This window comes from Chiloscyllium punctatum, chromosome 26 (assembly GCF_047496795.1).
Source record: "Chiloscyllium punctatum isolate Juve2018m chromosome 26, sChiPun1.3, whole genome shotgun sequence".
Taxonomy (NCBI): domain Eukaryota; kingdom Metazoa; phylum Chordata; class Chondrichthyes; order Orectolobiformes; family Hemiscylliidae; genus Chiloscyllium; species Chiloscyllium punctatum.
The window spans coordinates 21,211,946-21,226,608 of NC_092764.1; the positions used below are offsets into that span (position 1 = coordinate 21,211,946).

General features: G+C 41.3%; 1 protein-coding gene across 1 annotated transcript in view; it reads right to left on the reverse strand.

Annotated features, from left to right (window-relative positions):
• The window catches only part of LOC140496317 (rifampicin phosphotransferase-like), a 184,754-nt gene that overhangs the window by 78,456 nt on the left and 91,635 nt on the right, over window positions 1-14,663 (reverse strand). The window contains exons 7-11 of the mRNA XM_072595918.1: window positions 9,263-9,318; window positions 6,658-6,710; window positions 3,069-3,196; window positions 1,821-1,977; window positions 1,541-1,727 (exon numbers count right to left, since the gene is read on the reverse strand). Coding sequence (XP_072452019.1) covers window positions 1,541-1,727; window positions 1,821-1,977; window positions 3,069-3,196; window positions 6,658-6,710; window positions 9,263-9,318 — 581 coding nt within the window. The remainder of the gene's footprint in view (window positions 1-1,540; window positions 1,728-1,820; window positions 1,978-3,068; window positions 3,197-6,657; window positions 6,711-9,262; window positions 9,319-14,663) is intronic.

Here is a 14,663-nt window from a genome sequence, read left to right on the forward strand (position 1 = left end):
TACAAAGGAATCAACTATTTCAGATTAGTTAGCAGATCTACCTATCTCCTGAAACACTGAAGGTGGAGAGACAGGTGAGGATGAACACAATGACATATCCTCTTATCTCTCTCTCACACTGCAGCAAGGATTAAGTTGAGATTGGGAAATGCTTTCTACAGTGAAATCTGCTCATTGAAGATTGTCAAAGAAATGCAAGCCAAATTCAGGACCCACTACAACTGAGAGAGGACCATAATTGGTAACAAGCATAGTTTTGTGTGGGCATCCTTTGGATAAGCAGTCCATCTGACATTGAGAGTCTCAAGATATATGAATGGCAAAGCACTTGAACACCATCTCTGCAAATCACACATCTTGCAGCCTTGAAAACATGTCACCAATTGTTGCTAAGTCAAAGTATTAGAATGTCACAACTAACAGGATTGTAGGTGTACCTACACCACCAGGACTAAAGCGGTTCAGGATGGCAACCCACCATCACCTTCTCAAGGGCAATAATAGATGGACACAAATATTGGTCTTTCTAGTGATCTCATGAACATTTTTTTAAAATTGATCTAGAAGACCAGCAAATGCTGCCAAAAGGGAGGAAAGCATCAGGCATGTGTGGAAGGGTAGCTCATTCAAAATTCAAATAGCCAGCACCTGTTAAAGTACCTCAGGAATTCACCAGCTTTATTTTACACCAAGTTAAGTCCCTCCATTCTGAAGCATATTCAAGGTATCCTTTTCAAATATTCGAAAATCCTTTATAATCCACAACTGGCCTTTCACGGTCAAATTCACAAGATAGAAAAATAATGTGGGAGCCAAGTAGTGTTAACGTTAAAGATATAAAGAACCATGTGCAGGAGGTTAATAGTAAATTAATAGAAATATTGGCAATCTATGTGAACACCATAATTTCATTTCTGAATGCTAGCTTAATTAAAAATGGGCAGATCTGGTTAAGTTCTTGTAGCTGATGAAGGTCAGTCAATGACATGAACTGCACCAACTTCTATTCATTTTCCGGATGTACAGAGTGTGTGGCACAAATGGAAATGACATCAAGAAAACTACTTCTGATGAATTCTCATCATGAGTAGCCTCCTACCTTTTCAACAAAATATTTGAGAATGGATTTTGTAATGTTAACAATGTGGCTTTTGTGGTAACCCAGCATTGAGCAAGCAAAAGTATCATTCCCAGGAATTTCCATACGCTCAAAGTAATAAGTAGAAAAACATAGTCAGTTTGTCCATGAGTTTCTGATTTGCACATTCAGACCTAGAAAATTAGCCAAGTAAGTTATTCTGACAGAATCTCCATAAGTGCTCACTGACTAATTAACATATGTAGACTCCTGCTTTGCAAAACTTCCAATTATTATAACTATTTAAAAGGTGTATAATTCCTGACAATGTCTACTAGACAGCATTGCAAAACGCAGCTCCTAACATTTTAACTTGGGTCAAACAGCTATTGTATTTACACACACTGACAAAAAGTACAGACAATACCCGAGATACGGCATGTTTGCTTTCTTTCAACCCACCTGATTCCTATAGCAGTTCTGCATTTCCATTAGCTGTGCCAACTGGGCTCCTTTACTGCCCACCACTGCAGCACATTGGCATGTCTTATCAGAGAGTGCCAACACCAGCTTGGAGCATGCTGGTACCACAGGTTCCTGTAATTTTCTAAATGGTATAAAGTCTGGAGCCTGCCGACCACTCTCGTTTCTAAACAAAGGGAAAGGAAATCCATTATTTTCTTAACATTAAAAGAAAATATTTTGGTAACTATATTGATTAGCATTTCACAAAAAAATCTACCTGTAATGAAATTCCATTATGCCCCAGCCACGAACAGTTAAATTCAGACGGTAATATGCCATGCACTCATGGATTCTACTTTCCCAAGTTAGTCCCCCATACATCACAGGGGAGGCATCCTTATCAATTGATATTTGCAGGTGAAATAACTGGCCTTCTATAGTGGGAATAATTGCAAAGATTATAAATCTGATGATATCCAAAACACACATATATATTCTAATAAAAAGCATCAATCAAAATTTGTAACCGTTGAAGAGGGAGAAAGGTTGCAACAGCTTCTCATCTTTATCTTTCATCAGAACAGACTCAAGAATGACAAACATCAAATCAATAACAACTTATAGAGTCAGAGACGTACAGCATGGAAACAGACCCTTCAATCCAACTTATCCAGGCTAACTAGATATCCTTACTTAATCTAATCCCATTTGCCAACATTTGGCCTATATCCCTCTAAATCCTTCCTATTCATATAGCCATCCAGATGTTGTAATTGTACTAGCCTCTGTCAGTTCCTCTGGCAGCTCATTCCATACATGCACCACCTTCTGTGCGCAAATGTTGCCCCTTAGGTCCCCTAAACTAGTGCCCTCTAGATTTGGACTCCCCTACCCCACGAAAAAAAGACCTTAGCTATTAACCCTATTTATGCCATTTAAAATTTTTAAAATCTCTATAAGGTCACCCTCAACCTCTGACATTCTCGGGAAAATATCCCCAGCCTGTTTAACCTCTCCCAATAACTCAAACCCTTCAACCCTGGCAACATCCTTGTAATTTTTTTTTGAATTCTTGCAAGTTTCACAATATCCTTCCTATAGCAGGGAGACCAGAATTGAATACAGTATTCTGACCAAAGAATAAGACATTGGTTGTTGGGCAAGTCAACTCTGATTGACCAAGGCTGTGCAAAGGAGAGACCATTGGGGAACCTTGGGTTCCATACACTCCTGGGAAATTAAAAAATATGAAGGACTTGAACATATTCATTTACCGAGAATAGGTTCTTGCAAATGAATTATGTCACTTGCAGAAATTATAAAAAGAACCAGATGATTAACATGAATGATTATTTCAAATTGATTGTGAGCACTGTTATTAGCACACCTGGGACTGACCCATAAATCTTTCCCAATCAAGCAAGAGACAATGTGCTTTGGGTTTGCAAGTGGTTGATGATGATCTGACTATTGTTAGATACAAAGCCCAATTGAATTTACTAGTTGATATGTTCCATTAACTCACCTGCTGTAAAGCTGACTCTGTACAGGTCAGCAATGATCCCATCATCAGCAATGTCAGCTAAAGAGGCATCTGACCAGTCAATCCCAACCTTCTTCCCATTTGGAAACATCACATAACCTATATTCATACTGAAAGAACACAATGAAATAGTTAGAAAATTGAACAAGTTTAAGTTCCTACTAATATTTTTGATATTAAAGGAACTATACAAATTGAAGTATTTTTATTATGCTGATCTTTATGTTGTTGAAGGAACAGACAAAGGAATTTCATAACTGGAACCATATAATCCCTATAATGCAAATACAAGCTGTTGAGAGCATCAAGTATGTATCCCACCCAAACCCCACATTTACCCAGTTAGCCTGCACAATACAGGGCAATTTAGCAGGGCCAATCCACCCATCCTGAACATCTTTGGATTGTGGGAGGAAACCCACACAAACACAGGAAGAATGTACAAACTCCACACAGTCACTAGAGGCTGGAATCGAATTTGGGTCCCTGGCACTGTGAGGCAGCAACGCTAAACACTGCGCCACTGTTCTGCTCCAGCTGAAGCAGGGTTCAGCTGGGATTTAAATGTTGATTACTACTTTAGTTAAAAATCTCACAACAGCAGGTTATAGGCCAACAGGTCTATTTGGAAGCACTAGCTTTCAGAGCATTGCTCCTTCATCAGGTGGTTGTGGTGTATAAGACAGTAGGACAAAGAATTTATAGCAAAAGTTTACAGTGTAATGTAACTGAAAGTATATATTGAAAAAATATCTGGATTGTTTGTTAAGTCTCTCATCTTTTAGAATAGGCAGGTTGGTTTCAGTTCTTTGATATGTAAATTCTAGAACTTTCTTAAAGTTACATTCTCAAGTGAACTTTCACAATAGGTGCCATGTTGACCCAGATAATGCATTGAAGAAGTGAGGTGCCTTGTGTGAGGCTGTCTGTGCCCCAATGTTTAGATTGATTCTAATCTAAAAAAGGGATTTAGAGAATCTTACATGGATTCATGCAGTTTTTGGGCAAAATAAAATATAATTCTGTAAGTTCAAACTCACCCCACAAACGTATATGTGTGTGTGCGCGCGCATGTGTGTGTGTGGGTGGGGGGGGTTTGAGTGCCGGTGAGTGTGTGCATGTATGTGAGTGTGAGTGTAAATGGGTATAAGTCTGTGAGAGGGTACATGTGTGTGAATGTACGAGGATATGTGTGAGCGTATGAGAGGGGGTCTGCGTCAGTATATGGGTCTGTAGGAGAGTGTATGTTTAGAACATAGAACATTACAGCACAGTACAGGCCCTTCGGCCCTCGATATTGCGCCGCCCTGTCATACTAATCTGAAGCCCATTCCACCTACATTATTCCATGTACTTCCATATGCCTGTCCAATGACAACTTAAATGCACTTAAACTTAGCAATTCTACTACCGTTGCAGGCAAAGCATTCCATACCCTTACTACTCTCTGCGTAAAGAAACTACTTCTGACATCTGTCTTATACCTATCTCCCCTCACTCTAAAGTTGTGTCCTTCATGTGTGTGGTCCCCATATTTGGAAAATGTCTCTCCCTGTCCACCCTATCTAACCCACTGATTATCTTTTATGTCACTATGAAGTCACCTCTCAATTTTCTTCCCTCTAACGAGAACAGCCTCAAGGCCCTCAGCCATTTCTCGTAAGACATTCCTACCTTACCAGGCAACATCCTAGTAAATCTCCTCTGCACCCTTTCCAAAGCTTCCACATCCTTCTTATAATGCGGTGACCAGAACTGTACACAATACTCCAAGTGTGGCCATACCAGAGCTTTGTACAGCTGTAGCATAACTTCCTGATTCCGGAACTCAACCCTGTCAATCTGGTTGGCAACTTTCAGGGATCTGTGTACATGGACACCGAGATCGCTCTGCTCGTCTGCACTCCCAAGAATCTTACCATTAGCCTAGTACTTTGCATTCCGATTACTCCGGCCAAAGTGTATCACCTCACACTTGTCCACATTAAACTCCATTACACGTGGGAACACCTCCCATCATGTACGTGGCAGGTACTCTTGTGACTCGGCCAATGTTGTCTATCTCATATGCTGCAGGCAAGGATGCCCTGAGGCATGGTGCATTGATGAGACCAAGCAGAGGTTATGGCAACGGATGAATGGACACCGCACAACAATCAACAGAGAGGAGTGTTCCCTCCTAGTTGGAGAACACTTCAGCAGTCTGGGACATTCGATCTCGAATCTTCAGGTGACCATCCTCCAAGGAGGACTTCGGGACAGGCAACAACGCAAAGTGGCTTAGCAGAGGCTGATAGCCAAGTTCGGTACCCATTGAGGATGCCCTCAACTGTGACCTTGGATTCATGTCACACTACAAGTGACCCCACTACACTACACACACACACACACACACACACACACACACACATACACACACGTACACACACGTACACACATACACAAACTCCTAAAGACCCTTATACTCATGCAAACCTTTTTGCATACACAAGCTCTCTCTCATATGACCAGATATACATTTCTACACTCACACATGCACCCTCTCACAAACTTATACCCCTTTCCACTCACATTCACATGCATACACATACAAACACTCTCTCACAGGCACTCATAACCCCCATGCACACATACACATATATAAGTTTGTGGGGTGAATTGTACTTGCAGAATTACATTTTATTTTGCTCAAAAACTGCATGAATCCATGTAAGATTCTGTAAATCCCTTTTTTAGATTTGAATCAGTCTGAACATTGGGGCAAAGACAACCTCACACAGGGCACGTCACACCTTCAATGCATTATCTGGGCCAACATAGCAACTATTGTTAAAGTTCACTTGAGAATGTAATTTTAAGAAAGTTCTGGAATTTACATATGAAAGAACTGAAACCAACACGCCCATTCTAAAAGATGAGAGACTTAACAAACAATCCAGGTCTTTTTCTATCTGTAATTTCAATTACATCACACTGTAAACTTTTGCTAGAAATTCTGTATCCAACTATCTTATAATCCACAACCCCCTGATGAAGGAGCAGCGCTCTGAAAGCTAGTACTTTCAAATAAACCTGTTGGACTATAACCTGGTGTTGTGATTTTTAACTTCGTACACCTCAGTCCAACATCTGCACCTCCAAATCTTAATTACTGCTATTATCAAATGCAGGTTGCCAATTGATGTGGCATTGAAAGACATGAAGGATCTGAAATTACACATACTAAAGATAGTTCCAGCCTTCAAACTTATGGAATAATGTATTGTGAAAGTCCACTGTCTGCTACTCTGTTCTCTGTGCTATGTTAACACTCTCCAGAAAGACTGGAGTGTCCTCTCTAAGGTGCAAGACTACACAAAATATCAGACGTACACCTTGACCTCCCCATTTAATGCCAAAAAATGCAAAGGTCTGTCCTCACAGGAACAGACTACTTGGCCCACTATGTGAATAGGTGGATTAACTACATTAGCAATCAGCATTGGATCAAATGCATAAATTCTCTCACCTTCAGATAAAATTTTGAATTAATCACAAACCTTATCAGAACATACCAACACACATTACTTACTTTGTGGTGGTTGCAGAAATGGAGAGAATTATTAAATTTACCGATAATCCATTCTAAAAGAAATAAGAGAAAGTATCTATAAGCCCATTTTCCAAGCAGCACTAAACAATCCCAATTATATAAACAATTTAGGCTGGATTCAACTCACTCCAATGAATGTGTAGGTAATTGATTTCATTTTTTCACAGGAAGGGGGTGTGGGCAGAACAAGTGCAGAACACTGTTGCCTGTCTTTCAGTTACAGGCTTACACGACTATGTCAAAGGGCAGGGACATTCAACTACATTGCTGTGGGTGTGGAGTCACATCTAGGCCAGACCAGGTATTTCTGTAAAGGTGACCAGATGGGTTTTTAAGGCAAGGATAGATAGATAGAATAGTAAAGGAATTGGGGGTCATGGCAAGGGGGCAGATGAGTGGAGCTGAGTCCATGAGAAAATCAGCTGTGATCTTATTGAATGGTGGAGCAGGCTCGATGGGCCAGATGGCCTACTCCTGCTCCTATTTCTTCTGTCCTGGTGTTCTTACAATTAGTTTCATGGTCACCATTACTGAGTCTAGCTTTCACTCCAAGTTTGTTTTATTAATGAGATTTAAATCCCATAAAGTGCCAAGGTGTGAAGTCAACTCACATCCTGGAGAATTCGCTTAGCTCTCTGATTACTCTTCCAATCAAAGTACACTAAGGAACAATCTGTGCATTGCAAAATGTTTCCAAGAAATATATTATTGGGTGTAATTTGCATAGATTAAATCATTTTCTTTGGCAAAAATAAAACCACGTGAGAGAAACATTTGTTGTAAATGCAAACAGATTGTTTAACTAGGACAAAAAGAGAAATTGCTGAAAAGCTTCAATCCTGTCTGAAGAAGGGTCACTAGACCTGAAACGTAAACTCTACCTTCTCCCCACAGATGCTGCCATACCTGCTCAGTTTCTCCAGCAATTTCTGTTTTTATTTCATGTTTTGAGCATCCGTAGTTCTTTGTTTTGCTTTATCCAATTGTTCGCTTGGCTACAAGCTGAAAATTAATAAGCCTCCAACCAAGACTTAAAAGTAGGATACTTTATTCTTTGGACCATGTGGTAAATCTTCCAACTGAAGCTTTGAAGCTGCACTGTTGATACCATTACTGATCTATTTCACTCAGCAAGGCACAGATGGAACTATGGTCCTAATCAGAAAAATGGAATAAAAAACTTTTTTTTATTTGGTACCACTGCTGCCTCATAGTGCCAGGGACCCATGAGTGTCTGTATGGAGTCTGCACATTCTCCCTGTGATTGCGTTGGCCACGTCCAGGTGCGCTGGTTTCCTCCCACACTCCAAAAATGTGCAGGCTAGGTGGATTGGACATGTTAAATTGCCCTGTAGTGTCCAGAGATGTGCAGGCTAGGTGAGTTCATGGTAAATGCAGGGATGGGGTTTGGATGGGATACTCTTTGGAACATTGGTCAGACTCGATTAGGCCAAATTGCCTCCATGTGCACTGTAGAGATTCTATGATTCTATTCTTTCACTGGATATAGGTGTGGTTGGCTAAGCCAACATTTATTGCCCACCCCCACAGGCCCTTGAAAAGCTCATGATGGGCTGCCTTCTTGATGTACTGACATCCATGGTATGTAGAGTCAACCACAGTGCTGTTAGGGAGGGAGCTCCAGATTTTTGACTGAGCAACACTGAACGCATATCAATAGCTTGAGAGGGAACCTTCAGTTTTCAGGTAGCTGCTGCTCTAGAGGAGGGGCGGATCATAGGTTTGGAAGGTGCTGGCAAAAGATCCATGATGAGTTGTGACAGTGCATCTTGTAGATGATACGCAATTGTTGACACAGTGCCATTATGCAGGGAATGCAGAGTGAATCTGATAAACGGGATACCAATGAAGTGGACTGTTGTGGCCTGGGTGGTGTTGAGCTTCTTGAATATTGGAGCTGCAGCCATCCAGGCAAGTGGAGATTATTTCATTACATTCCTGGCTTGTACATTATAGATGGTGGTGAAGGTCTGGAGAGTCAGGAGGAAAGTTACTTGCTGCAGCATTTCCAGCCTCTGACCAACTCTTGCATATTCAGAAATATCAAATCAAGCTAAGCAAACTGTAAATAATAAATTGTACAGAATATAAAACTAAGACACTGCTTCTGTATCTCTTCATTTTGAAAGTACAGTAATATACTTTCCCACTTAATGTTTTCATACTAGGTCTTTCACATAGAGAATTTCATTTCTTCCTTCTGATCTAATCTTAGTACAGTAACTACAAGCATTAAAGGTAACAACACTCTTGCGATCTTTAGTAAAGAATTGCATATATTTAATATTAGCTGAGAGTATTAAATATCAATTAATTGTAAAGAAATTTGAGATAGCGTTTGGACTCATTTAAACATTTCTATCACACTGTTAATGCATATGGAACACACCATGCATATGCTACAATTAATTATCTACAGTACCTACAGCATTATAGAAGCTTGAGGACTTACAAAATACGCTATTGAAATAAATTATGAAACTCTAAATGCACCTGAATAGTTATTTGGAATACAAGTATGGACTGGTTGCATTATGATCTGTTGGAAAGTTAACATAATTACCTCAAAGTGTGCCAAGAGCAAAACGTAGCGATGCATATGAGCCCAATTTCTGATACCTATGGATAAATGTTAATATTATCAGGATCATCATTCATTTTATAATCTTGCAATTTGTGTAACGTTATGTTAAATAACTACCACCCTAAACATTCCATGAACCTTCTTGTTGGGGCATCATTGCCCTTTCTTAAAAAATCTGGGGTTTTGCCTCTCTAGAAAGTTACATGGTGAGGTGGGGAATATCTGTAAAATGTACAACACCACAATCAAACAGATAAAAAGACCAGTGTGTTTTTTATTGTCCGCACGTTTTGTACATTGGAGTGCAATTACAGAAAGTCGAATAATTCTAAGGTTATAAACATTTGTTATTGCTCAAGTAAAACTTTTTTCTTCGCTTAATTATGTTAGAAAGAACATTTCCTGCAGTCATATGGCAGCATACACCTTGAGTATTGTTGAAAAAATATGCGTTTTGTTGGAGCTTTTCATCTTGTACTCTTCAGGATAATTCACAAGAAATACTAATGTAAAAGGAAAACACCATTTATACTGCAGGAGAGGGGAGTTCATAGACAAATGGATTATGCTTGGTAGAGGCATTGCCATGGAGAATGTACCTGTTAATTGTAAACAACGTATCTTTTTTTGGAAATTTTCTTTATTTCTGAGCTTGCATTGAATTAGGAAAGTAACTATTTTACAACCCATGATTGATACCGAATTTCTACATCTTTCAAAAGCAAGTCACAGAAACTCATTGCAGGTTGTGTTTACACTGATGTTTTATTCAACTTGTTTGTAGATTGGTTGGCACTAGTGACTGTGTGCAGGTTGCTGATTGGTCTGTGGAATTGGGACTATGTTGTGGATATCAAAGGTCATTAACCTGACAACATCTCACTGATTGATTCCTAACTTGTGGGTGTGAACAATGCAGGGACAGCAAAAACATCTGACATGTGAAAAAAGCTAATTATTTTCTCCATCTAAATGCTGCACAGGGTGGACTTTAATGAGTAACTATGAGACTTTTCAGTTATTGATCAATTATCTGTGCCTCATGCAAGACCTATAGAAAGAAAGAGAAGAACAGAAAATCTTAGCAAGCAAAATGATCATTGCAGCAAACCCTAAGGACTGGGATAATTGAACTGATATTCCAATTCTCCCCCTCCACCATAACACCAATTCCTTTGCCCACCTGTGACTGCCTGTATATTTGTGTAAACAGGTTTTAGAAGGGGCCTATAGTTTTAACGAGTAGAGCTCCTGTTCGTAGTTCGTAGTTAGATTAGATTCCCTATTGTATGAAAACAGGCCCTTCGGCCCAACAAGTCCACACAGGCCCTCCAAAGAGTAATCTACCCAGACGCATTCCCCAACTCTGACTAATGCACCTAACATTATGGGCAACTTAGCATGGCTAATTCACCAAATCTGGACGTTTTTGGATTGTGGGAGGAAACTGGAACACCAAGAGGAAACCCACGCAGACACGGGGAGAATGTGCAAACTCCACACAGACAGTCACCCAAGGCTGGAATCAAACCCAGGTCTCTGGCACTGTGAGGCAGCAGTGCTAACCACTGAGCCACCGTGCTGCCCCAAACAGTTATTTAACTGTGGTTAGAATCTATTTGTAAAACGTAGGTATTATGAGGTACAGATGTCTGGATCATGTTTTCTATTAAACTGGGTCTATCTGACAGGTGAATTGGGGACTTTACATACACTGATAAAACTTTTAACTTTTGTGATGCTTCTAGGTCCTGCAGAATTTGATTTCCAATGGCTACATCATTGAGGTGTAATATAGTGACGATTGATAGTTAACTGCCAAGTTAAATATGGCATATTGACTCTGTTTAGCTAAGAGCAATGAACCAGAGAATTTTGCTTTGTTCAACTGAAACAGGCTCAGTGTGTGTACATGTTCTTTCTGTCTGCAAAGAACAACTTGTGAAATTGCAAAAGAAAACATAAACATAGTATAGGTTATGCAATATTAATAATAGAAGAGGATTTTTGCAGCAGAGAGTGGCGGGAGCTGGGTGGAAGTGAAGTAGGAGCACAAATCCGGTTGGGAAGTTAAGTGATAGTTATTTAAGAACTTACCTCGACGCCAACGGTCGTTTTGCAGCAGAGAACGGCGGGTGCTGGGCGGAAGTGAAGTCGGAGCACGAAGCCGGTCGGGAAGGTAAGTGATTGTTATTTGAGTGGGTGTGTTCTAGACCCCACGTCCTACAAAGTAGGGCCTCCCTCCCACCCTCCTCCTCTAACCTAAATTAAAAGTCCACAGACTTGCCCCAAAAAGAGGGTCCAAGGAAGTTCCTGTGGATTGAAGTGTGAGGCTTTAGCTCAGGAGTCTTCGACAAGGAGCTTGAGTGAAGTGATTACGCCACAGTTGAAGACGGTGAAGACATGACTGCCCAGCTGGTTCAGTGTGCTACGTGTATGATGTGGGAGGTCAACGGTTCTGGTGTGTCTGGCTTGTATAAGTGTGGAAAGTGTGTGCACGTTCAGCTACTGACAGAGCATATCGCAGCATTGATGACAGAACTCGAGGACCTTAGGCTCATCCGAGAGAATGAGATCTTTCTGGACAAGGCCTTCAATGAGGTTATTACACCGACCATACCGGAAAAGAGCAGAAGAGAGCAGACGATGAGGAAGGCAGAGAGGAGACAGGTGCAAGAGACCCCGGGGGAAGAACCTGTCAGGAACAAGTTGAATCTTTTGGAAACAGTAGAGACAGATGACACTGCCAGTCCACGAGGCCGTCAGGTCTGTGAATCAAAAACAGGCGTGGAGGCAGAGTCGAGGAGTCAGACATCGCACAGAGCAGTAGTAATAGGGGACTCCATAGTGAGAGGAACTGACCGGGGTTTTTGTGGCAGCAAAAGGATGGTGTGCTGCCTTCCTGGTGCCAGGGTTAAAGACATCACAGACAGAGTGCAGGAAATCCTCAAGGACGAAGGCGAAGAGCCAGAGGTGATGGTACATGTCGGCACAAATGATGTCGGGAAGAAGAGGAGGAATATACTACAGCGGGAATTCGGAGAACTAGGAAGAAGGCTAAAAAGCATAATGTCCAGGGTGGTTACCTCAGGTTTGCTTCCAGTTCCTCGGGCTGGAGAGGCCAGAAACAGGGAGATAATGGACTTGAACGTGTGGCTGGGGAGCTGGTGCAGGAAGCAAGGATTTAAATTCTTGGATCACTGGGGTATGTTTTGTAGTAAGCATAAATTATACAAGAGAGACGGTTTGCACCTTAATAGGTTGGGGACCAGCATTCTGGCAGGCAAGTTTGCTACAGCAGCACAGCTACGTTTAAACTAAGTAGTGGGGGGGGGGAGGGGACAAACTGGATGTTTAAGAAGGAAATTGAAGGGAAAGTTAGAACAAGGGAAGTCAAGAAAGACAACTGTATTAATGAAGCAGAAAACTCAAAAAGGGATCATGCTGTAAGGTTGAGTGAAATAGGAGTTGATGGGAAGGGTGAGGGCAGTAACAAATTAAAATACTATATATGAATGCACGAAGCATTAGAAATAAGATGGATGAGCTTGAGGCACTTTTGGAAATTGGCAGATACGATACTGTGGGGATAACTGAGACGTGGCTTCAAGTAGACAGGGCCTGGGAAATGAATATTCAAGGCTACACATGCTATTGCAAGGACAGACTGATGGGCAGAGAGGGTGGGGTGGCCATGTTAGTAAGGGATGATATTCAGTCCCTTGCACGGGGGACCTAGAATCAGGGGATGTAGAGTCAGTATGGATAGAGCTGAGAAATACTAAGGGTAAAAAGACCGTCTTGGGAGTTATCTACAGGCCCCCAGACAGTAGTCTGGATGTCAGATGTAAGTTGAATCAGGAGCTGAAATTGGCCTGTCGCAAAGATGTTACTACAGTTGTTATAGGGGATTTTAACATGCAGGTAGACTGGGAGAATCAGGATGGTATTGGACCTCAAGAAAGATATTTTTGTGGAGTGCCTCCGAGATGGATTCTTAGAACAGCTGGTGCTGGAGCCTACCAAGGGAGAAGGCAATTCTGGATCTGGTATTGTGCAACGAACCAGAATTGGTCAGGGACCTCGAAGTGAAGGAGCCATTGAGAAGTAGTGACCATAATACAATAAGCTTCAATCTGCAATTTGAGAGGGAGAGGGTACAATCAGAAGTGACAATATTTCAGTTGAATAAAGGGAACTATGGAGCTATGAGGGAGGAGCTGGCCAAAGTTCAATGGTGCAATACCTTAGCAGAGATGACAGTGGAGGAACAATGGCAGATATTTCTGTGCATAATGCAGAAGATGCAGGATCAGTTCATTCCAAAAAGGAAGAAAGATCCTAGGAGGAGGCATGGGTGGCCGTGGCTGACGAGGGAACGTAAGAAACATATAAAGTTAAAAGAGAAAAAGTATAACATAGCAAAAATAAGTGGGAAAACAGAGGACTGGGAAGCCTTTAAAGAACAACAGAGGATTACTAAGAAGGAAATACGCAGAGAAAAAATGAGGCATGAAGGTAAACTGGCCAAAAATATAAAGGAGGATAGTAAAAGCTTTTTTAGGTATGTAAAAGGCAAAAAAATGGTTAAGCCTAAAATTGGGCACTTGAGACAGAAACAGGGGAATATATTACGGGGAACAAAGAATGGCAGAAGACTTGAATTGGTACTTCAGATCTGTGTTCACTGGGGAAGACACAAGCAATCTCCCTGAGGTAACAGTGGCTGAAGGACCTGAACTTAAGGGAATTTATATTTGCCAGGAATTGGTGTTGGAGAGACTGTTAGGTCTGAAGGTTGATAAGTCCCCGGGGCCTGATGGTCTACATCCCAGGGTACTGAAGGAGGTGGCTCGAAAAATCGTGGATGCGTTGGTGATTATTTTCCAGAGTTCAATAGATTCCGAATCAGTGTCTGCGGATTGGACGGTGGCTAATGTTATACCACTTTTTAAGAAAAGTGGGAGAGAGAAAGCAGGAAATTACTGACCAGTTAGTCTGACCTCAGTGGTGGGAAAGATGCTGGAGTCAATTATAAAGGATGAAATTACGACACATCTGGATAGTAGTAACAGGATAGGTCAGAGTCAGCATGGATTTATGAAGGGGAAATCATGCTTAACTAATCTGCTGGAATTTTTTGAGGATGTAACTCTGAAGATGGACGAGGGAGATCTAGTAGATGTAGTGTACCTGGACTTTCAGAAAGCTTTTGATAAAGTCCCGCACAGGAGGTTAGTGAGCAAAATTAGGGCGGAAAATATTGGGGGCAAAGTACTAACTTGGATTGAAAGTTGGTTGGCTGACAGGAAACAAAGAGTAGTGATAAACGGCTCCATTTCGGAATGGCAGGCAGTGGCCAGTGGGGTACCGCAGGGAA